Source organism: Mastigoproctus giganteus, chromosome 7 (genome assembly GCF_048544385.1).
Source record: "Mastigoproctus giganteus isolate SK-2022 chromosome 7, ASM4854438v1, whole genome shotgun sequence".
NCBI classification, from domain to species: Eukaryota; Metazoa; Arthropoda; class Arachnida; order Uropygi; family Thelyphonidae; genus Mastigoproctus; species Mastigoproctus giganteus.
The window spans coordinates 234,550,450-234,576,699 of NC_143581.1; the positions used below are offsets into that span (position 1 = coordinate 234,550,450).

Genomic DNA, 26,250 nt, shown 5'->3' on the forward strand with positions numbered 1-26,250 from the left:
TATTTCTCGATTAGGTTCTGTTCTTTAAGATTTGCCAAATAACTGGAATCCACTGTATTACATTCAGGTCTGAACATTTCTTGAAAATAAAAAAATAAATGCATCATACACATATTTTCCTCATTTTCCCCAAAAAATGCTTATATTATATCCTTATATTATCTATTGTGGCCTCCCACATTGTACTGGAGAAGGTTGGTAGGTTGGTTTAGAATTGTATAGCAGCTGTTTGCAAGGAACTCTTCGAGGCATTGTCCATTGTTTATGTCACGTCTCCCTGGAGTTTCGCTGTGCAAAGCTGGTGAATGGCAGCTAACATCTGCACCTATGATTATTCTTGCATTTGGGAGGTTAGTGTGTATGCTCTGCAGGTAGATTATGGTTGGTTGGATATAATCCCCTGGTCTGCTATAGAGTGAGATCGCGTAGAATTCCCCTAGGGCTGTGACTATGTGGGTGCACATGGCCCAGGGAAGGCAGTCATTTGTCAGCTTGGTTACAGTGTAGTTGGAGTTTCTGATTAGGATTGTTGCCCAGGGGGAGGGGGTTTCCCCATCTGTTTGAACAACTTTGTAATTCAGTGGGTATCCCTGACCATAAAGTATGAGCACAATATCAAGATTTTCCTCATCAGCTTTCTTTGTAAGCTAAGCTTGCAGCAACTGGCTTAGACCTATGGGTTCCACTTGTTATCCCTGCTCGAGTGATCTGCCTGTAGTTCTGCGACTTGCAGTTCGCACATGCTGGAAGTTCCTCTTTTTTGGGACAGTCCTTGTATTCATGGCCCTTTTCGGCACAATGGCCACATGGGTACGGTCTGGGCGCAAGTATGTGTTGTGTGTCCGAATCGGCCACATTCGAAACATTTGGGGACGGTTATGTGCTCATTGTATGGGTGACTGCCACATTTTATGAATACCCTGTTTTGTTGATTTATGGTTCCCCATGCAGCCGCCGAAAGCTCCACCACCCAGTTTGTGGCGCTGCCAGAGCTGGACTTCGTCTGGTATCTTAGTGTTATTAGCATCGCTGGGTCTGCTGCTGGATGATCTTGTTGTAAGTTTTTTGCATAAAGTTCTTCTCGTAGTGTCTCTGGTGTCAGATCTTTATCAGTGTTGTAGATGATTATGATGGGTCCTCTCTTTTTTGGGGGCGCAGCTTCCAGTACAAGGGTTTGTATCTTAGGGTTCCCGATTATCCTTAAGGTGTCTTCTTTGGTTTGGGTTTCTATAATTAGCCTGTGTTCCTTATTTTCCATACGGACTAGATTCTTGTTGTCTTGAAGTCATCTGCCAGTTTTGTAATTACTGTTTTTCACAGCTTCACTTGTGGTGTGTTCTTCTGCTGATGTTGGTCAGAGAATGACCAGGTGTGGAGTGGGTAGAAGTGTTTTACATTTGGTAGCGGTTTGGGTTGGTATTGTTGGTGGTTCCTTTGCGTTTGTCCTCAGTGCTTCAGAGTATGTCAGGGCGCGCTGTGGCATTTATCTTGCCCCGCATTACATGTAGGCATGTAGCCATGTGACAGCTCTCTCGTTTTCCACATGTGTATCTTGTAGAATTGTCTCCATTTGTTCTCCTATTGTCTCCCAATAGGATATCCACTGGCCTGACAATCTGCGATCTCAGGGCAGTGGATATCCTATTGGGATTCTCCTTGAAGATGGTTTCGAGGGCCGTTTTCAGAAAGAGGGTTTTCTCATACATGGAGCCCTCAGGTATGGTATGGTGCAGGGATGGTTCTTGTTGTTTGTCATCATTTGTATCTTTTTGCGATGCAGTGGCTTCTGGCTGTTCCTTTGTTTCAGCTCAAGATTGCGTTTCCTGTTCAATTTGGGAACCACTTGCTTGCGGGTTTTCCGCTTTGTTAAGGGGGTCCCGGGTTGGGTATCCTCTATTTTCTCTAGTTGGTCAATAATGACGGGATCGTCATTTTGTGTCTCAGTCAGGAGATCTTTATGCTCATGTAATTTCCCCTCCATTTCCGTTGATTCTGAATAACCGGGACTGTTCAGTTAATCAGGTTCACAGAGTTGGGATTGCTTAAAATTATGGCGACTGATGCCTGCTACAAGTTTGTGGGTGTATCTAGAGGCACACAGAGAGCTCTGGAAATTTTGGTGGGTGTCCCCACTTACAATAGAGGGGGGGGAGGTCTACGCACAAAAGTTCTCCTAGAGATATGGGGTTACTTTCCCCTTTAGTTTTCAGAGGTGCTCAAAATGTTGATAATGTCGGATTTACTCCAAGTACAATAGTTAATGGGGTCAGCCACCATCCATGGATTGTCTATGGAGAGGGGGGAAGAGCACTGAGTAACACATGGTAAGAGCACATGGTAATATAGGTTCCGCACTGTTTTGAAATATCACAAGGTGGTGAGGCACTCTTGCAGCCCAGGGCAGCACTATTGAGGGGATCCTCCCTAGTCAAGAACCAGATTTGAAAGCGGCAGCAGTGTTATATCGGAGCACTCTCCATTACCTCACTGTGAGTGGCACCTGTCTCACAACAAACGAAATAGATAGAGAACGTAAAAATTTGGTTAAATATCCTTAGAAAGTTAAAAAGATCTCACCTAACGAATCCACTGTAGGTTATTCTTTAACTGGAACCAAAAATTTTTAACTGAGTTAGAGTAGAAACATTTTTTTCAGAAATCACAGAGAGATAAACAACATGTCAGAGCAGTAAGGCAGCCATATTGAGCAGACATTATCGCTGGCGTTGAATAGTTAACACGTTTACATGCAAGAATGTACCCATACTATCAAGAAACAAACCTTGCACGTTGTTCATCGTCCTTAAGAACCTTGTTATGCAGAAAATCCAAGCTGTAGCAGTTAAAATCACTAATTTATACTGAAATTAACGGAGCGTTAATTAGCACGTGCACACTGAACAGCAGCCATATTATGTTTTACATCATGTTTAGGTAGGTGGTAGACGTCAGAGTGCCCATCATATGGATGACTGGACCCAGGGTAACCCAGCAGAACATCGGCAAAAGCATGACACTGCCGCCACCGGCTTGTTTTCGTCCCACAGTGCATCCAAGAGCCATCACTTCCCCAGATAAACGGACACGTACCCGGCCGTCCACATGGTGCCACAGGAAACACGATTCATCGGACCAGATAACCTTCTTCCAATCACTTAAGGTTCAGTTTTGATGCTTGCTTGACCATTGTAGCTGGTGAACTGTGATAAGCATGGGCACTTGGAACGGCCTGCAGCTACACAGCCCCATTTTCAGCATGGTGCGATGTACTTTGTGTTGTGACACATTACTCCCATCAAAAGCATTCCAATTAGCGGCGAGTTACGCCACAGTCGCTCTTCTGTTGCGACGTAACATCCGGGAGTGCCTTCGCTCACCTTGAGCATCAAGGAGATGTGGTTGTCCAACACCTCGCCAGTGGTTCGCAGGTTCCCCCTCCTTGGACCACTTTCGGTAGGTACTAACCATGGCTGACCACGAGCACCCTACTAGCCATGCCGTTCCGGATATGCTCTGACTCAGTCATCTAGCCATTACAATTTGGCCTTTGTCAAACTTGCTTAAGTCCGCTGTCATTCCCATCTGAAGAACATGAGTAACACTGATTAACGAAGCTCAGTATTAGGTGTTTTTTACATTGTGGAACCCACGCACACTGCAGTTCACCTGTAGATGCTTCTATTTGCATAACGACTCACTGGTCATAATGTTTTGGCTCATCGGTGTATGTGCAGTACTGAAGACACAGCCTAACCATTGCATTATACAATCAGATAATCACCTAATCGATGCTAGCAGTTCCTGTAATCACTGACAAACCCCACGAGCTGTCCTGGCAGCCTGTCTGTATTACTCTGAGAACTTTATACAGTTAGTTCTGCTGTAACACGCATTTGTACAGCGCAAATTTGCTCCAACGCAACTGAAATATTAGGGAACAATGAGACTATAATGGAATTTTCGCATTGGCTCATGCACGATTTTGTCTGCGAGTAACACCAGGTGACTGTAATACACAGCACCAAGCTGAACACAGCGACCTGCACAGCAATACATATAAGTTTACAAAGATTAAAAAATGTCAAACATCAGATGTGTGAGAGCTATATTTTCCATTTCCTGTAATTGTATTGGCCGGAGACACTGCTATCAAACTTATCATTCGCTGTATTCACAAGATTTTCAAACAGAAATTATGAGGAGGGGATAGCACGAGCAGAGGAGCACATTTCTGGAGGTCACTACCATAAAACAATAAAAACAATTTGCAGTTCCTGGCTTATTGGGCTTTTCTGTTAGTGCAGTCTAATTATAAATGGGTAGTAAACTCGATCTTATTGCATTTGCAATAATACTGATAGCTGGAATTCTGTGGGTTTTTACGTTATGGTGAGATGTTTTTCCCCTTAATCATATAAAAAACAAATAAATTTTCAGAATCTTATCTTTTGTGCGTGCCGTGTTCGTCGTTACCGATTGATCATCTTTTTTACTGTTTTAAATTTTAGCATGTAAAAAAAAAAAAAAAAAGTCAGTGAATTGGAATATTAATCAAACAAACTTCATATCTTGTCAAGGTAAAGTGCTATATCTACTGTAATATTTATTTATTTATTAGAAATTTAAGATGTTTAAACCTGCTCAAGTCCGCTGTCTTTCCCATCTGAAGAACATGAGTAACACTGATTAACGAAGCTCAGTATCAGGTGTTTTTTTACATTGTGGAACCCATGCACACTGCAGTTTTATTATTGGGTTTTCAATTTTTTACTGTTTTACTTACCAGACTGAACTTTTATTTATTTTTTTTTTTGTGTGCTTTGCCCCTATCCCTATTTTTCCCCATAAGTCCTGTTGTTTTTTAATGCACGGAATACCATAATGCGGAGATTTTTAGGAACACATGTACTGCGTTATAGCAGAACTGGCTGTGTCTGACTGCACAATTACCCAAGATATTTTCCATTTTCGACTACCCTGAGTGTAGTACTATGCAGTTGGTTCGTACATTAATTTTGGATTGCTGCTACCTTTATATAGTACCTTGCATTAGCATTAGTAATGGCCACATGATGCAAGGAAGCCAATTGCTTATGCTTCACCAGCCAAAAACAAAAAAAATAATACGGCCACTCCTCAACTTACATAAGGGTTGGGTTCCGCAGAACTCCACATAAGTCGAATTTTATATAAGTTTGAATTTCCCTAAATGCTTATGCAGCACTCGCAATTATGCATGCTGAATATGATTAAAGCAAAAGTGAAATGTGCAATGAACTTGTAAATAGAATTATTTATTTAATTTTTTTTTTTATTTCATAGACAGGAAAAATTATAAAAGTGTACAAAATTAAAATAAAATTTCAAATTTATAAAATTACAAAATGAGAGAGGAGAGAGGCATAACATCAGCAAGTTTTACCTTTCGAGCATCACTGCCAGAATTAATTCTCCAGCTGATAAATACGCTGCTGCAGAAGATGAGAGCTGTGGAGATTTAGAAGGGAATTTTTCCAACGCATCACAAAATTTCTCTGCAGCTGCAGAATTGTAACTGGCGATTTCAGCATATACGTTAATGTTTTGGAAACCAGCACGACGCTTGAACTTATTAAACTACCTGTTGCTTGCCATGAAACTTGGTTTGGGGTTCGCACCGTACTTATCCTCATAAATAATTCTTGCTTTTGCTTGAATGGCCGTTGCACTCAGGAGCACTTGATTCTGAATCTGATTTTCCATCCATGTTATTAATAGCTTTTCCATCTTCAATATAGCACTTGAATGTGTTCTTTTATACGTGTACTGCCCTTAAAATAATATTCCCTGTTGAAGCAGCGAGAACTAATTCCATGCAATAGATTATAAACTTTGTCCTGCTTCATACTTGTTAATTAATCATCTTCATTTCTAAATCAATTTTGTTTCGTTTCCTAGCACTGCCACTTTCCGTTGATCTCGCATTTCCCTTCACCATTGTAATAAATAAACAGGAATGAAGAGAAGATTCTGAGAATTTATTTATGTTTTTTATATGATTAAAGATCTCACCATAATACCGTAACGTAAAAAACCACAGAATTCCAATTATTGGTATTATTTCAAATGCAATAATAGAGTTTACTACCGTTTATAATAGATTGTGCTAACGGAAAAGTCTAATAAACTGGAAAGTGCAAATTGTTTTATGGTAGTGACCTCCAGAAATATGTTTTAGAAAAATATCACAAAGCCATTCAAAATTGATTCTTATAATAGAACGCATGATAACAATGAAAGTGTGGTGCAATTTCCATTATAAAAATGACCTTTTAGAGAGATAAACAGCTTAGTTATATAGCGAAAATTTCAACTTCCGAGGTCTTGGAACGAATTACCAAGAAGAAGAAGAAAAAAAAAAAAAAAAAAAACAATGGGTTACTGGGTTCAACATTACGATATTTTCACTATACTACCATTTACTCCTACATTATGCAAAATACGTTTCCATGATTTTTTTAAGTTTGCACCGGCCGGCAAAAAAGTTACGTAAAGTCGAATTTCTGCAAGTCAAGTATTATGTAAGCTAGGGAGTGCCTGCAATAAGAAAAAATAATAATAATAATTGATAAGAGAAAAGGAAATAGACAACGTATGCATGTCCCTCCTCCTGTAGGTCCAGGACCTTTCAATTTCCTCAAACTGTCAGCCTCTACCATCCATGTAGGTAACCTATTCCAGTAATTTATAACTTGCTGGCTAAAATAAAACTTCCCGTAATCCAGACTAAACATCTCCACCCGTAACTTGAAATTATGGCCCCTAGTTCTAGAATTATTTATAACTGTGAAATATTCGTCCTCAATCATTTTATTTTTGTCTCTCAGAGCCTTAAACACCTCAATTAAGTCTCCTCTAAGGTGCCTAGTTTCCAAGCTCTGTAACCTGTATATTCGAAGTCTTTCCTCATATGGACGCCCTTTTGCTAATCTCACCAGGCGAGTTATCCATCTTTGGACCCTTTCAACAAGAAATATCTTTCTTTAGGTGCAGTTTCCATACTTTAACACAGTATTCCATGTGTGGTGTAACAATAGCGTTATATAATGAGATTATGACATCCTTATCTGTACTAGTAATTGTTCGATAAATCATTGATAGGACACTATGGGCCTTCCTTGCAACCAGTCTACAATGCTCGGAGACTTCACGTCTGACCATATCGTAACACCCAAGTCCCTTTCCTCCACTACTAGCTTTACTTCAACTCCGCCAAGTGTACGAGTTATTTTGGGATTACTGTTCACCAGGTGCAATACCTTACACTTTGCTGGATTAAAGTATAGCTGCTATTTTTCTGATCATCCCTGAAGTCTATTTAGGTCACTCTGAAGAGGCTCTGCTTGGGAGTGATCACTAACTACTCTACAGTTTGCAGATGACTTTACATCATCTGCAAATTTAGACATCACGCCCTCTATCCCTTCATCAATGGCATTTATGAAAATCAAAAACAACAGTGGTCCTAATACTGATCCTTGGAGACCCACACTTCTTATATCAACCCAATCTGAGGAATAACCATTTATCACAACCCTCTACCTCCTGCCCCGAAGCCATCCAGCTAAGGATTTCCCAGTGATTCCGACTTGTTCCAACTTATAAAGTAACCGCTCATGTGGGACTGAGTCAAATGCTTTGCTGAAATCCAAATAAACAATGTCGAAATTATTCCCCAAGTCTAGCTTGAGTGACCCTGTCAAAATAGCTAACCAGATCATTTAAACATGATTTTTCCTTTACAAAACCATGCTGAGTATCCATCAGAATTCCATTTCTTTCTCAATGATCATGAATTCCTCCCTTGATCACTGTCTCCATGATTTTACCTACTACTGAAGTTAGGCTAATCGGCCGGTAATTTCCCACTTCACTCTTAGAACCTCCCTTATGTATTGGAGATACATTGGCACTTTTCCAATCCAACGGAATCACTCCTAAGTCCAATGATGCTCTCATAATTAGCCTCAATGGTTCAATGCATTCACCACCTCTCTTAAGATTATAGGGTGTATGCCATCAACCCCAGTTTCCTTACTGGCCTGTAGACTCAAAAAAGTTTTTTCATTAAATAAACATGTGAAATTCAACATCATTAATTCCATTTTTTTTTCAACTTCACTCCCATAATATCTCATTGACACAAAGGGTTTTTCTTCTGTAAATATCCTGTTCAGTCCATCTGCCACTTCAGCTGGGGTATCTAATACTATCCCATGTCCATTGCATTATTTTGTTAATTTAGACATATTAACATTTGTCAATGATAAACTTCGACTGCTATTTCTTGGCCCATCTGCTTGATTTTTCTAAATTTCGCTGTAGTAGCATACCTCGATTACTGTTATTAACCACCCTGCCAACCTTTGTATCATCTGAAATTTTAGACAATAAGCCCGATATACCTTCATCTATATCATTAATAAATATAGAAAACAACAATGGGCCCAACACGGAACTCTGGTAAATTCCACTAATAACATTATTTCGTTAAGCGCAATGTCCATTAAAAACCACTCTATCTTCTTCCACTCATCATCCGTTCATAGTAGTAGTGGCATGTGATGCAAGAAAGCAAATATGAGCTTATGCAGCATCAGCCAAAAAAAATTACAAAACAAATCCCTCTAAATGTTTGTCCAGTTCCTCCTTAAATTTATTTAACCTATCAACTTCCACAGCGACAGATGGAAGTTTGTTCCAGCAATTAACCACACGCTGGCTAAAGGCAAATTTCCACACATCTATTCTACACGTCTTTCCTTAATTTGAATTTATGCTCCCTTAATCCACAGCAGTAGCTTGCCCTTAATGCCACACTGCTTAAATTTATACAGCAGTCTTTTATATGCAACAGTATCAAAAGCTTTTCTGCAATACAAATATATGATACACAATTTATTGTTATTAAGTTTTCAGAAACAGGACAGTTCTTAGAAGCGGCAAAGAAAAATATGAGTAAAGAATGTTTATGCAATAAAAGCCTAATACCATATGAATAATATTAAGTACTTACCTAATTAAACTAAATTTAATAACAAGGGCAACTTTCCAAGACCACTGTCAGATCCTAGGAGTGCTGTTCAATAAAGAATAATCATATATTTTTTTTTTTTTTTCACAACATACCTTTATTAATCATCCATACTTTGATGGTCCTTTCCAAAGTAGTCAACATTCGATGAAATTTACTCCAACACTTCTGCCATTCTTCAAAAACAGTGGAAGCCATTTTTTACATGCATTTTCGAATCACCTCTGATGGCTTTACAACTACCTCTGGCAACTGGAGACATTTTGACTAGCAGCTCCTTCTTTAACTTCAGAAATAAAAACCTCAAGGTGCAAGGTTAGGGCAGTAGGGTGGATAAGGAACACATCTGACATTATTGCTGGCTAAGTACTCGATAACAGCAGGAGTAATGTGAGGGTCTGCATTGTTGTGATGAGCCATCCATCCACCTGTATGCGGTTGTGGTCATTTTCAATGAATGTGATCTCACAAAGTGTGCAATACAGTTCTGTAGTAAAGTTCAACAACAATCGTATGCTGGAACAATCGTATATCATGCTGGAAAACCAATCCTTGGTTGTCAAAAAAAAGAAATGACGAAGGAAGCCATGCGACCACAATAGCTGCCTTAGTCAATTATTTAAGACCAACTGATTTTTTTTCTTTCCATGGGTATTTAACAAGTAACCAAAACACCATGATGTCAATCCCATCCACTCCTTCCCCATTTTTCTGGTGTTCTGGTCAGCCGTGGCCAGGCCTGTATGAATGGGGGGGGGGGCTGAACTGGATGCAGACACCGAGACCCCCAATCTAAGCGGGGCCTCAATCAAAGCTTCAACATAAATAAACGAGCCCCCTTAACCCCATTTGCATCTGGGCCTGCAAATACTTTTGCACAGCCCTGGTCGTGGCACATGAGTCAGTTGGCTTTTACAATGTAGCCTGTGATCTGATTTCAGAAACAAGAGAAAAAAATTTTTGAAGTCAACAAATAATTAGTATACAGTATTTCTATAAAAACTGTAATTAAACAATTTTATATTACATTACTGATACAACTTCCTTTAATTCCTTCAATTCTATATACAAGCTCTAGTCTAGTTTGACAGCAATAATCAATTTGAAATTCCATTAATGATGAATTAAAAATATACAGATATTTATAGTGCAGCACACAAATTTTTTTTTTCTCCCGAACTGGACTTCATGCCAAAAATTTGTTCACCACTGATGTAAACCACTGTTTTGTAATAAGGACAGGTGGAGTAGAACCAGGGTATGTCTGCCAAGAGCAACTATTAATGATGTCACCAACAGACTGTCAGATTTTAAGGGTGGTAAAGAGAATATTATTATTCATGTGGGGACTAATAACATTAAACATACACGATCTGACGATTTGTTGGAAAAATACAGGACCATGCTGAGGAAATATTTTGTATCCTATCTTTAGCCTGTACCCTAATTCGGTTTATTGTGGCAAGGGGATAACCCCTGTTTAAGAACCTGCTAGTTAATATTCGTATTTCTGAGTCCAAAGCAGATTCCGTCGTTGAATATTTATAGGCATTTAGAAATTGATTAAAGATAATCGATCTTTTGTAGGTGAATGGGTGATAGCTATTATAATGTAGAAGAATACCGGTGTTTGTAGGTTTTTGATAGATGCTAAATTGTATTTTATTCTAGTCCCGGGTAAGCATGAAATTTAGAAAGTTTAATGACTTTGTATCCGTATCCTCCCTTTCCAATGTGAATTTCAGTCTAGAATGAATATTATTAAATGAATGTAAAATGTCTTGGATAGTACTATCGGTAATAACTAGAACATCGTCTAAATACCTCCCATAGTATGTGACACGGGGTCGAAAAGGTGTCAAATGTAAATGCTCAATCGTTGAGAGATAGATCTCTGACATTAAACCACTCAGGCTCAAACCCATTGGTAATCCAAAAATTTGTTTCTACACCTCATCTCGAAAGGTGATGTAGTTGGCCTCGACTAACAGTTAATTAAGTGAAAAATTTCCTTAATAGGTAGCTTCGTATAATTAATCGGTGCCGAGTTTTTATTTAACATATCCCAAATAATATCTAATGTGTATTCAACGTTTACATTCGTATATAACGAGTTAACATCGAGTGAGAATAAATTGTCATTGTCGCCGAGTCTACAGTCTTTAAGATTATTAAATAATGTATTGTGGTTCTTAATCCCAAATTGTATTACCTGTCTAAAGGGTTTTATAATGTTATATACATGTGTGGCTAAGGATGAAAATGCTGAGTTCCTGTAGGAAACAATAGGTCGAATAGGAAATCCAGTCTTGTGTAATTTTACCTGGCCGAAAAGTGCAGGAATATTGTATGTTCTGGACTTCAATTCCTTTAACTGAACCATAGTAATGTAGTCGTTTTTTCGATACATGGTTAACGTTTTATTGTATTGATTGATCAAATTGGTAAACAATGCCGGGTCTACTTCACGATAAGTGGAGGTATCTGACACAACTGAATCTAACTTATTAATATAATCATGTTTATCTAGTATTACCACTGTATCTTCTTTATCTGCCCTCTGTATAATAATGTCCTTATTTCCCCGAAGTTCTCGTAAAGCTGAACTATCATGTGTATTCAATTTAGGAAGTCGCGTTTCTTTTATGTTATTCACTACTTGGTTAACTTGTTGAATAAATACATCTTTTTGTGGAACATTACGAAGTCCAAATTCAATATCAATTACGCATTGTTTTTTAGGTAGTTTTCGAGGTGGTAAATTATAATTTAAACCTTTGGATAAAAGTGAAATCTGGTCCTGCGATAGTGTACACGAGGAAAGATTTGTAACCTGTTGATATGTCAATTCGTTGAATACAAGGTGAGGGGGTGTTCTTGAACTAGCTGACATATTCTGTGGTAGTACGTTGTGTGTCTGTGGGTGGGGTTGTCACCCAACTCGTATGAACTTGGTCGCAAGCCCGCGACAATGTGTTAGAATTCGCATGAACGTGTCTTGACCTATCCGATAATGTTTGCAACTTATTAACGTGTGTTTTTTTATTTCTGAGGCCTGTGCTTCCCATCACAAATCTATGTATTAGAACCTATAGTACTTAGTACTATAGAGGTATTAGAACCTATAGTACTTAGTACCGTGCTTGGGTTGGAGGTTGAGAAGATGAAAGAAGATATTTGTTGAAATTGGACTTGAACTTCTGTAGATTGTAATTTTCAGGAAATATGTATGAAGGAAGGTTGTTCCAGAAACCGGAAGATGAAAAGTTGGTTCTGTGGGTTTGAAGTTGGACAGTAAATGGATGTTGGCTGGTGGCGGCACGTGTTTGGACTGTTTTGAAAAATAGAGCGGGAATTAAAGAAGCCAATTCAGAAGAACAGTGCCCACGGAAGTATCTGTAGAAGAGGCATGCAGCAGAAACAGTACGTCTATGAGAAAGCGAGTGGAGAGACTGTTAGAGATGAATCATTAACCTAACTGCCCTCGTCTGAATGGAATCAAGAAGCCTGAGAGAGGTTTTGGGGGCACCACACCAGATGCGGGAACAATATTCCATGGCAGGGTTGATTTGCGATTTATACAGAGTGAGCAGCTGTTTGGAAGAAAAGTAACGCCGAGAGCGAAAGAGAAAACCAAGTATTTTAGATGCAGAGGAAGCAATATTTCTAATATACTTGTGCCAAGAGAGATTAGAAGTCATGGTAATCCCCAAAAGAGATATATCATTTTGCCTAGAAATCAGAGTGTCACTAAAGATAAGCAAAGGAGCAGAAGAATCCTTTTTGGGAGATATGACAAGACTGGGTTTTAGAAGGGTTGAAATCAACTAAGTTGTCTTTGCCCCACTCGAGAATTACTTGAAGATTGGCATTTAAGGAATTGGTAGCAGATTTTCGAGAAGTTGAAGCTGATTGAGCAGGACAAGGTTTCTCAAAATGGAAAGTGGAATGCAATGTGCTATCGTCGGCAAAATTATGGATTAAATCTTGGATTAAAACTATGGAAAAATCTGTAGGATTTCCAGTCAATGGAAGAAGGCCATTAATATACAAGAGGAAAAGAGTGGGGGAAAGAACTCAACCTTGGGGGACACCGGCATTAGGGGGGAGGAGTTAGAAGACAGAGAGCCATCTACCATCACCCTCAGTGAGCAATCAGAGAGAAAACTGGATATCTACATGGCCTCTATATGAATAGTAAAGTTGCCACATTACTTGAGCAGAAAAAGGTGGCATGGAAAGGTTACAGAGCAATAAAAAGTACTGAAGCCTATAACAGCTACAAGATGATGTGTAATAGAGCCACAGAAAAGGTTCGACAGATAAAGGCAGTTTATGAGAAATCACTAACAAACAGCAAAGAGGGGGGGATAAGGAATTCTTCACATATATAAATGCCAAGAAGAGCAGGACAAACCAGATCGGACCTTTAAGTCAGGGAAAGGGGATAGTATTAAATACACCAGCTGCCGTTGCAATGAACTCAATAGTTATTTTGCATCGATATTTACAAATGAAAAAACCTTTTGTGGCAATGGGAAATTGTGGGAACGAAGATGAAAAATATGTAATTAATGATATTGAAATTTCGCAAGATTATTTAATGAAAAACTTGAGCCTACAGGCCAGTAAGGCTCCTCGAGTTGATGGAATATACTCTATAATCTTAAGGGAGGCGGCAAGTGCATTGAACCATTGAGGCTAATTATGCGAGCATCACTAGACTGGAGAGATTCCTTGGATTGGAAAAGTGCCAATGTATCTCCCATACATAACGGTGGCTATGGGAGTGAAGTGGGAAATTATCGACCTGTCAGTCTGACTTCAGTGGTAGGGAAAATCATGGAGGCAATGATCAAGGGTGGAATTCAGGATCATTTAGATAGAATTTAAATTCTCAAGGATACTCAGCATGATTTTGTAAAGGGAAAATAATGTTTAACAAATCTGGTTCGCTATTTTGAAAGGGTCACTCACGAGCTAGATTTAGGGAATAATTTCGACATTGTTTATTTAGATTTCTGCAAAGCTTTTGACTCAGTCCCACATGAGCGGTTGCTTTATAAGCTGGAACAGGTTGGAATCACTGAGAAAATCCTTAGATGGATAGCAGGATAGCTTCAGGGCAGGAGGCAGAGGGTTGTGATAAATGGTTATTCCTCAGATTGGGTTGATGGAAAAAATGGGGTTCCCCAAGGATCATATTAGGACCACTGCTGTTTTTAATTTTCATAAATGACATCGATGAAGGGATAGAGAGGGTGATGTCTAAATTTGCAGATGATGTTAAAATTGGTAGAGTAGTTAATGATCACTGTCAAGCTGAGCTTCTTCAGAGAGACCTAGATAGACTTCAGAATGGTCAGAAAAATGGCAGCTGTGCTTTAATCCAACAAAGTGTAAGGTATTACACCTGGGAAACAGTAATCCTAAAATAACTTATTCACTTGGTGGAGTTCAACTAAACCCAGTATGGAGGAAAGGGACTTGGGTGTTACGATATGGTCAGATATGAAATTCTCTGAGCATTGTAAACAGGTTGCAAGGAAAGCCCATGGTGTCGTATTGATGATCTATCGAACTTTTGCAAATAGATATAGGGAGTGATAATCCCATTATATAAGGCTTTTGTTAGACCACACTTGGAATACTGTGTTCAAGTAAGGAGACCGCACCTAAAGAAAGACATCGAGCTTCTTGAAAGGGTGCAAAGATGGGTAACTTGCCTGGTGAGATTGGCAAAAAGGGCGTCCTTATGAAGAAAGACTTCGAATATGTGGGTTGCAGAATTTGGAAACTAGACACCGTAGAAGAGATTTGATTGAGGTGTTTAAGGCTCTGAGAATCATCAGTAAAATGAATGAGGACGAAATTTTCAAGATTATAAATGATGCTAGAACTAGGGGACATAAATTCAAGTTATGGGGTGAAATGTTTAGATTGGACTGCAGGAAGTTTTATTTTAGCCAGCAAGTTATAAATTACTGGAATAAGTTGCCTACATGGGTGGAAGAGGCTGACAGTTTGGGGAAATTCAAAGGTCATCTGGATAGTACCTTCGGGTGAGGGAAGCGTATAGGATGATAGGTTGAATTTCCTTTTCTTTTATTAATTATTATTATTTATTTTTTTATTTTATCATTGTTTTATTCGGGGTTTTTTTTTTTTTTTTTTTTTAGCTGGTGCACCATAAGCCATAGGCTTTCTTGCACCATGAGGCCATTACTAATACTATGACTAAACTGATCTGAAACATAACACTGCTGTTGCAAATATAGGCCAGGAAGACAGCCTTGGTAATGTATGGAATTGACTTTTTACCAGTTAGGTGTGTTAAGTTGCTAATCATTCTAAGAAACTGGGGATTGTTCTTTGTCACAATCTGTACTAACTACCATTCAAAATCAATTTTCACTTAACCTTTATAATGCAACAATAATGCTACAAAAAAAAAAAAAAAAAGTTTATTTTGTTTATCAGTGTCTTAACAAAACTAACATTTACTTACCCAATACGGCATGCGTTTCTCATTGCAAGTCACAGATGCAACAGTATCTGTTGGGGTCACAGTGGGTACCCAAGCCAGATGGTGGGTAAGTACAGCTGTAAGCAGGGTACTCACAAAACTAATAAAGTAATAAGATTGCTTTAATTTCAGTAAGAAACAATAACTTTTACATTTACCTGTTTACTGATTTATATATAAAGCTTTGTGTAAAATATCATTTTAGTACCGGTATTGTAAAAATTATGCGAGGAAGCAAGCTTCAGAACATTATATTTAAGCAATCAGTAATACGATAACTGCAACAATATTCAATATTATAAAAATAAATAATTCAAATATTCTGATGTTTGATTAATATTAACATGGCATTGTTAGCTGTTTCACTCTCAAATAACCAAAACAGTTTTGAAACACAAAAGATTAATAGGGCCAATTTTAACTTCATCTGTTTTTTCCCCAACTCTCAATACACAATATTAATCTGTATACTGATAAGTGGGGCAATGTAAGAATTCAAAGCTTTTCACAACCATGTCTCATATGAAAACAACAAAATTAGCCTGCTGAGATCTGCAATACCTTCTAGTGTACTGTAAATTTGGCAACAAAAAAAGTTCTACCAATAGTCACAGTGAAGAAAAATGTGGTCAAAAGCTTTATAGCTTTTGACCACAGTATTATGATACCCTGTGACTTCCATGTGCCAATATTTATAGTGCATTCACTACTGCTTTCATGTTCTCACAGAACACCAACAGCATGCAAAAAAATAATCAGTCAAAAAAAAAAAAGATTGATTACACTGCCCTGAACTGACTATATTCAGAAGACTGCACCAGGCGAGGAGAAATTTTCAAAAAGCTAGAACATCTTGGCCACAGAATGTGGTGGATGCACTGAGAGAGATTCTTATAGAACCTCTCAGGAATCAGTATACAGCCCTCAAAAGAGACAAGAAAAAGGAATGCGGGAAGCACTTGGTGGGAACTACTGGAAACAATGACCCTTGAGGAGCTGTCTACAGAATAGTGTCCAACAAGCTGCAAACAGGAGATGTCTTAGAAACTACTCTCAAATCAGATGGAACCCCAACCCTGTGTTGGGCGGATTCTGTAAATAAACATCCTAGATAGTATTATTCAGACTGAAACTGGGGATCATTCCTTCACTCAGCTAGACATCATAAAAGAAAACACTGAATACGACAATGCCAATATTGAACCTCTGTTTATTATACAAAACTAAGAAACAGCACTATCTAACACCAAAAACAATAAATGCCCAAGTTTTGATCTCTTAGAGGTTGAGATTATCAAAAAATTAGTGGAAATAGCACCAGACAAATTAATAGCACTATATAATAACTATGACAGAAAGTATATTCCCAAATATATGGAAAGAAGCTGTGTTAAGATTAATTCTCAAAAACCCTGAGACACCACCTACTGATCCCAAATCATATAGAACAATAGCACTACTCCCTGTACTAGAAAAATATATGAATGACTCATATATAGCAGATTAGCTCAATACAGAAGCACGTTTACAGTCCAACAATCAATATGGTTTTAAGCTAGAGCAACTCTGCGGAGGATGCAATGAACTACCTACTGACAACAGAATGAACTACCTATGCAATGAACTACCTACTGACACTTTTGGTGATTCCCTCCTATCTCTCTCTTTCTCCTCAGGGTACTCAAATTTTTTTTTTTTTTTTGGCTGGTGCAGCATAAGCCTCAGGCTTCCTTGCGCCATATGGCTAATAAATAATAATAATAATAATAATAATAATAATAATAACAGTTAAAAACTCAGATGAAAAATATATGCTGGCAATCTCTAGTGAATTTTGCTGGGATATTTCACTCACTCTGGTGGCCTAGTGTTCTTAGGAGACTCCGGCAGGCAAATGCCCCACAAAGCCTCTATAAGATAATAAACAGCTATCTTACAATCAGAAGTGTTTCATTACACACATGGTTCTGGGAATTGACATGCCCTGTGAATAAGGGCTGCCCATAAGGTTCAATCCTTGGTCCTTTCTTCTGGAACAATGTTCTGGATGAATTTGTTGCCTTGGATCTGGGCCACGTGGAAATCCTGGCCTTTATAGATGACATGATTTTCCTTGTTAAAGGAAACGCACAAGGGGCTGTAGAGCAAAGACAAAATGCTGCCCTCTTGCAGCTGAAGTAGTGGGCACAAATGCACATGTTCAAAATATCACCTGAAAAAAACCAAACAAATACTTCTAAAAGGAAATTTGGATATAAGAAGACATCCACAAATCAAAATTAACACAACTACTATAAAAATGGTAATAGAACTAAAATATCTTGAATTAGTCTTTGATTCAAAATTAACTTTTTACCCCCATTGGCCTACTTGGCAAAGAAATAAAAATTATGCAGATATGATTGCTAGGATCAGTCAAGCAGACTGGGGACTCAAAAGAAAGACCCGCAACATTGGACATACTGTGCAATGTTCCTACCTGTTATCACCTATGGAGTCAGTGCACGGCTCAACTGCTCGGCCATAGTAAGAAACAGGAATAAATTAGAATCGATACAAAGGACAATGCTTCTCACTATTACTAGAGCATGTCACACAGCAACCACACCTCTGTGCTACAGTTGCTAGCCAGAGCTCTCCCACTTTACGTGGAAGTAGCTAAAAGAGGCTTGTATTATAGACTTAAAAAGGACATACCCACAGAACTTCTGGGGATAGTCCTTGACACAGCTAACACCTTCAACACTAAAAGAAAAAGAACAGCCACAAAGCTCTACGTGCTATGGTAAACACAGTGGGAGCAGGAAACCAGAGATCAGGTTACCAAAAGGTTTTTGCCATGGGTGGCAATGGTTAGCCCAAAGCCACCTATAGTGGTATGCCCCTGGACTTTTCACAACATTTATATTGACAGGTCATGGCTCCCTAAAGGCAAAACTAACCTCCTTAGGGCTGACTGATGACTCAAACTGCACTTGTGGCGAGAGTGAAAACTCAGCACATTCTATATGAATGTATAATTTATGACATCCCCAGAACAAGCCAAAAGCAGAGATTTCCCCCTTCCCATTGGAGAAGAACATCTGTTCATCACAGAAGAGGAAAATTATAAAGACTTTGCAACCTTCACAAAGGTATTCAAAATACACAGAACTATCCAAAGAATGGCAATTCAGCTCTCCTGAGCAATTAAACAATAATCAATAGTTAAAATTGATTTAACTATTGATTTAAGTCTCCCACCACACAGATTATGACTTAAAAACTGTCAAGATAGCAGTATTCTGCACCCTGACAGAAATCTGACATGACAAAACTGGGTTGATCTGGGTATCCCCAGGATTACCCTGCCATGTGTAGGATCCCAGGCCCCACATCAAATAAGTAACCTTGTAGTGGAGGGAGATGTACAGGCAGCCAGGGAAGCAGATTAGATGAAAAATATCAGTAAGCTAGTAGCAATGTAGAATGAAAGAAGAATGAATGAGGAAAAAAGATAATGAATGGGCTGACAATGAATAGGTACTATGGTAAAAGGGAATAAATATCAATTTTGGTGAAAGAAAGAGTGATCCAGCATGAAGGAAAGAGAGAATGAATAAATGAGTGTTATGGTGAACGGAAATGAGTGGAAGAGTAAATATAAGTGGCTGAAAGAATACAAAGTTAATAATAACTTACATTAGCTTATATATACTAACACAAAACACTATCACTGCATTTTCCCACGGCCTACAAAAAAGAATTGTGGCTAGGCGTGCACCACAACTGAAGAATATAACAATAAGTTGCCGACCAGGCTAGCCAGGTTGGGAAGGGGAAAAAAAAAAAAAAAAAAAACCAATAAGTTGAGGTGCCCAGAGAGAGCAGTGCAGAAGGCAAAAGTCGAACAAATGAAATGAAATGAAAGCCAGAAGAATGATTGAGAGTGTATGTGTGTGTGAGAAAAAGAACACAATAAATGCCCTCATGGGTAGCACAGTTGGTAGGATTGCCACTCTCCTCACCCCGGGTGGAAAAGACTGAGTTCGAATCACGTTGATGACGGATGGAATTTTTGAGAGCATAAATTAAAATTGAGGAAAGACAGATGTAGGATAGAGGTCCAGAAATTTGCCTTTAGCCAGCGGGTAGTTGGTTGGTGGAACAGACTTCCATTCCTTGTTGTGGAAGTTGATAGCCTAAATAAATTTAAGGCTCAGCTGGACAGGTATTTCGAACAAACGGAGGGGTGAAGTGGAAGTGTTTTTTTTTTTTTTTTTTTCCCTTTTCTGGCGGATGCTGCATAAGCTTGCTTTCTTGCATCATATGCCTCTACTAATGCTAATATGTAACAGTTAAGTACACACTCTAGTTTTAATCTTTTATATTCTTCCTTATTTAGTTAAATTATTATGCATTAGTATTTAAATTTACATTACGCACCACTGCATCCCCCCTGGTGTGAGGAGAAAAAAGATGAATGAGAGTGTGTTGGGGGGGGATATATATTTTTTCCCTAACAGGAAAAAATAAATAAATAAAATATATAAATATATATATTTATTTTTATTATATATTTTTCTTAATATATATAAATATTTATATGTATTAAGAAAAAAGTACAAAAACAGAATGCAGATTATATAAATGAAGTAAATGTGTATCTCCACCCCCACCAGGTGAGAGGGGAGATTATTCCCCCCTGTTTGCCTGTTGAGTTCCCCCTACCAGCTAACATATCCCACCCCGGAGAAGGAGGGACAGTTTGACCTTCCTACTGCGTTTGACACATACATGAACCTGACAAAGATTACTAACAGAGACATACTGCAGTACGCTGCTGACACGCCTTCCGGTACTCAAACCTGGTTCCCTTTAAACTGCCATTTAAGTGGCGGGGCCTGCCAGAGTACTTAAATAATCTACTGGGTGCCTGACCTACCTCCTCGTGGCAAAGTGTGGGCAACAGTGGGTTCCAATAGGGCTCAACGACTAAATGGCCAGAGACACAACAGAACATAACACTATCAAGGAACCACTCCCCACATTTTTTAAACCTCTGCCCTCCACAGAGTTCTGTGTTATACAAACAGAGTACATAACACGGAGATGGGGGAAACCCCTAGTGCCGTCAGACAACACAAAAAAAAAAAAAAAAAAAAAAAAAAACAGCACAATTCCTGTCTTCCATCTCTAGATAAATAGAGGAAGCGAAGCTGTGTTTGTGATATTCAAGTGGCTCATGCATACACTGTGTACATATGCCACATGCATGTGTACATGTGGTGCCACCCAGAAATTGGGGATGATGAGTTCCACTATTCCATTATATTGTGTATAATGTATTTAGGAAAGATAAGAAAAATAGAAAGGGTAATGCAGTCATACGTCTTATGAAAAGCAGCCTGAATTGCAAAAAGAGCTTCTACTGAGTCAGAAGTTACACCTGCCATAACAGAATTTGTGTGGTGTGAGTTAGTTGGAAGCAACGGTTTAATGAAAGTGGGAATAATCTACAAACCAGCAGATTATGAAAGAGTATCACAAAAGTCTCTCTACATGCAGGTGGACTGAGCAAGCAGGCAAACATGAATGTCTTATTATGGGCAAATTCATATTTGCCTCTAAGTAATTGCAATAAGTGGGAGGGAAACACCACGGAGAACAAAATTTTTAAATAAACTAGATTATTATTTGTACTACCATTTTACGGAAAATACTAGAGGTAAGAATATTCTTGACCTCATCATTACTTAATGAATCAGATGACATCACTAGGCTTAAAGTCAGGAAACATTGGCAGGTAGTGATCACAAGATTAGTTGGAAGATGAAGAAAGATGAAAGTTAAAGGTAAAGGCGTGGGTTTTAATTTCAGAAGCAGGGTCTATGCCAGTTTACGACACTATATGGCATTTATTAATTGGCCAGATTGCAGAAGGAGGGAGAATATATTTGAATTATGGAATTCGTTTAAAGCAGAAATCGCAGAAGCCATGCATGCATTTATACCATTAAAAAAATACTGCATGAGAAGGATGCCGAAATGGGTGAATATGGAGCTGGCTGGTATAACAGGGCAGAAAAAGATAGCATGGGAAAGTTACAGTTACAAAAAGTATTGTAGCTTACAACATCCACAAGTTAATCTGTAACAGTATCACAAATAAGGTTAGGGAGGCAAAGGCTGAATATGAGAAAGCACTGGCTAAGAAAGCAAAGAATGGGGACAAGGGATTTTTTGGGTATATGCGAATACAAAGAAGAATAAAACAATCAGACCCTTGGATACTAGGTGTGGGAAAATCTGAGATAACCCATTTGATGTAGATGAATTGAAAAAAAAAAAAAAAAAAAAAAAAAAACGTACTTTGCATCAAGGTCTTTACTGATGAAAATCCCTTGAGGCTAAATAGAGGTTGATCCATATGAAATCAGTGATTTCAAAATTATCGATGACTGTTTATTAGAAAAACTTTCAACATAAGGGCAAGTAAGGCTGCTGGAGTTGACTACATATTACCTAGTAATTTTGAGGGTCAGAGGAGTTCACAAGATACATAGAATACGAAAAAGAGCACAATATTTAGCAGTCACAGGTTTAGATTCCTGCCACTCAAAGTACATGAACTTATGCACTCTTGCACCTGACCACTCCCAAAAAACAAAATGAAATGGTTAAATTAAGGTTTAATATGGCTTAGGCTGTGATGGGCCTAAATGGGGGGGGGGGGGGGTAATTATTAGCAACGGCTGGAAGGAGACATGAAATGAGCCAAAACATGGGGTGTCTGTTCACTGGGTGAGAATAAAAACATCAAAAAGAAAAAAATTTCAAGCTTCATCCTCAAGTCTGCTGGTGATTGAAGATGAAGGCATCAACTTCCACTATATTCATTATAAGATAATCATAATCACAATACTAAATTAATATAGATAATACAGATTTAGAGATAATCATAATAATAATCATGGCACTACAGTACCAAGGGATTAGTAATGTTTTGTGTTTAGGATTACCATAAAACATCACAATCACCAACATTAATTTTATGTAAAATCAACTTACAAATTTGTTTCTTTTTTATCAAATTCCTGAAGCAGCTTGCCAAATTCAGTTACAAACAATGAGCAGAGACTGTGATGATTTGTTGAAGAAGATATCATTGACAACCACACTGGGGTGATCAGGCGAGGGGCCGTATACAGATCTTGTACTGCATTCCTAAAATTCTGGAGACCCTAGGAACAGGATGTAAAAGAAACAATTAGTTTTGTTATCTAGATAACAAGAGTATCTTTAATAATAAAGCATACTACAGTTATTTAAAACAAATATCCTACCATCTAAACAACTGGTTATAGCAGACTATGGTATAGTTCAAATGGACTACGATTGCATACAATAACTAATTTGATACTGAATAATAATGACAATAATACTGAATAATTCTGAAAAATACTGGATAATACTGAAAAATTCTGAATCCACACTGATGAAGAATTTGTCATATTAAATAATATTAAAAATAATACCATTTTTATAGCTATCACAACAACAACCCCTAAATACAGCTGCTTCACAAAACTGAAATAATTTCACTAGTATCAGGTGGGTGTCTCATACTTCCAAGAGTAAACTGCATATCTGCAGATGTTCGGTCAGCAAGAACTTAAGGTGTGTGTAGAAAGAAACACAAATATTACTAACACAATACTGGTATTTCTGAGTGGTAAAAAAATATATATTATCTGCAAAGAACTGCTATTATGATAGAATGCTTTAATATCAAACTTACTTCAAACATCACATGGATAAAATTCCTTTTAGTACAATATGCTTGTAATGCTGTATCTTTCAGCTGCAGCATATGACTTTCTATAAGGGTAATATGAGAAAAGAAGAACTCCTGAAATTGCCTGCAAAAATAATGTTAACAATTAAAATCATACAAATAACAGCAAATGAATGAGACTTAATTTAACTTTATATAAATGGGGGGGGAAAGCTGATAGTTTGAAAGGAAGTAATAGTATTTTATATATATATATATATAATCAAGAATAATGATATAGAGAAGCTATATGGCGCCTCCGTAGCCAGGTGGGAAGGAGCAGCAGTGCGTAGCACACGCTTCTTGATTAGACCGGGGTTCGAGCCCGTCACCACCAAATACGGAGGATGCGGAAAGGTTAAGGAATGACCACCGCATATCCTTGAGCAATATGGCCTTAGTTGCTAATGCTCCTAAAAAAACGAAACAACAACAACAACAGAAGCTATATGACCATATAGACAACCATTTTCCTAAAGCATATCTTCGCCATCACATCAGTAAAGCCCTTAACATCTTAAGGCACAAAAAATTAAAGGATATTAATATAAATAGCATTATCGGTAAATAATTATTCCCATACACATCAAGTATGTATATAGTGTAAATACAATATACGAGACTCTGTGGCGTCTTACAGTCTAGAAAACTCGTACCCACCAATTAGCCTATCACAGTGTATTAATCTTGTAATTATATTCAAGCTTAACTTTATTTCATTATACTATTCATTTACACAATTGACCTTAAATACATGATGCACTCACTCCCAGACATTTGTTCAGGGTCCTAACTATAGGAACAGGTTTGCAACCCCGAACTACCCAAACCCAACTACTTATCTCTACCATAATCATCTTTCTACTTTACTAGCCTCTACTTCATATGTCCTGTGAGCCATTAGTATACCGAACGCAACAGCGGAACTCTATTTTCTAACTTTACCCAATATATTTTTCGCCTTAACAAAGTTTAGCTGCCTTCTACCATTACTTTGTCAGCTATTATATTTCCTAACTATCCTGGGCAGTTTGTACATCATGCATTTAACCTAGCGCATCATCACCGCCCATTTCATTTCAATCAAAAACATGCACGATAAATTTTTTTTTTTTTTTAAAATGCTAGGAGCCGCTAGCGTACCCACACAAATATCCTGGTAACCCACTAACTCAGTCTTTTGGTCAGTTCTGCTAGTAACGGTAAGTCCCTGTCTTACTGTATATACTGATTTTCCTTACTTTTGGCTTTATGTTTTTCATTTTCATAGCGTTTCACTTACTTCTGTAAGGTCCATGATCTGTATGCAACACTTTTATTAGCACATTAGCGTAAATTCAAAATTTGTAAAAGTATATTCAAAATTTGTAAAATTTAAATTGTAAAATACCACATGGCTTTTCACACGTGAACCTAAGCATACAGAACATGTCAGAAACAGAAGTAAGAGCATTGCTGTCTTTTTCATGATTTTGGTGGCTGACCTCTGATCATGACACAAAAATTATGAAAGACACTGCAATGTTATTTCCACCTTGGTCATTTTTTCAAAAATTTATTTGGTATTTTTCAATCTGCGCAATTCTTATCGTTTTATTTTCCGGTTCATCCCCGCCCCTTCTTTCACAACATATTGCTCCCAGGGTATACAGTATATTCATTGGTTTTAATTCTATACATAAAGCTCTTTAACATGTTCTACCTACAATATTTTGTACTTAAAATATTTATATATATATATATATATATATATATATATATATATGCAAGGTGGAATTAATAGGTCTGTTAAAAAATGTGAAGATGGAAGGTTGAATTACACAAAATGCCATAACTAATAGTGGGATAGCAGAAAAAGGAAGTATTGTAGGTGTAAAAAAAAGAGAAACTGAAAATCCTATTTGTTATAATGAATTAAGCAAAATTAATTAAGTTACGGCATTTTGTGTAATTTATGCTTCCATCTTCACATTTTTTTAACAGATCTATTAATTCCACCTTGCATATACACATTTTCGTATCCTTTGCTGTTGTTGCTTTGCGCACTCGAGTGCATTTGTCATATCTTTATCTCTCCTCTGCCACTTTTTTTTACCCAATATGCTTATTACACAGAGAGAGAGAGAGAGAGAGAGAGAGAGAGAACTGCCAATAAGGCTCCTGTAAAAATAGAAAATGATATCATAGAGCTGTGGGCTTTGTATCATGTATAGTACTAATGTATGGTTTTCTTTAACAGGTATCATCAACTAGTAAAAGGAAGCCAGTGAAAATGGAATGGAGAAATAAAGAAAACAGGACTGCTGTCATCGATCTTCATAAGGCAGGACATGATACACCTACAATTTTAAAACTTCTGAAACCGCTTGGAATAAGCCAAAGATTTGTCTACAAGGCAATTGATAGGTACAATGAACAATAGAGAATTGATGACATACACCAGTCCAGCCGCCTAAGAACTGTGAGGACCCCTGCAGATACCAAGGCAGTGGAGAACAGAATTCGTAGGAATCCTCTACGAAAACAGAAAAATCATGTCCAGAGAAATGGGAATATCACCAAGATCGATGTCATGCATAATCAAAAGTGATCTAGGTATGAGTTTGGTTTTTTTTTTTTTTTTTTTTTTTTAGGAGCATTAGCAACTAAGGCCATATTGCTCCGGGATATGCGGTGGTCATTCCCTGAATGACCTTTCCGCATCCTCCGTATTTGGTGGTGACGGGCTAGAACCATGGCACTGCAGCATCGGTACGCAAATGATAAGACAGATACTCTTCACAGATGGAAAGATTTTTACTATTGAGGAGAGTTATAACTGTCAAAATGACAAGG

General features: G+C 37.9%; 1 protein-coding gene across 2 annotated transcripts in view; it reads right to left on the reverse strand.

The window, feature by feature from the left end:
• The window catches only part of LOC150083777 (folliculin-interacting protein 2), a 296,503-nt gene that overhangs the window by 84,555 nt on the left and 185,698 nt on the right, over positions 1 to 26,250 (reverse strand). For both annotated transcript variants that reach the window (XM_090377482.1, XM_090377483.1), the window contains exons 9-11: positions 23,380 to 23,500; positions 22,650 to 22,822; positions 15,582 to 15,699 (exon numbers count right to left, since the gene is read on the reverse strand). In XM_090377482.1, coding sequence (XP_090233608.1) covers positions 15,582 to 15,699; positions 22,650 to 22,822; positions 23,380 to 23,500 — 412 coding nt within the window. The remainder of the gene's footprint in view (positions 1 to 15,581; positions 15,700 to 22,649; positions 22,823 to 23,379; positions 23,501 to 26,250) is intronic.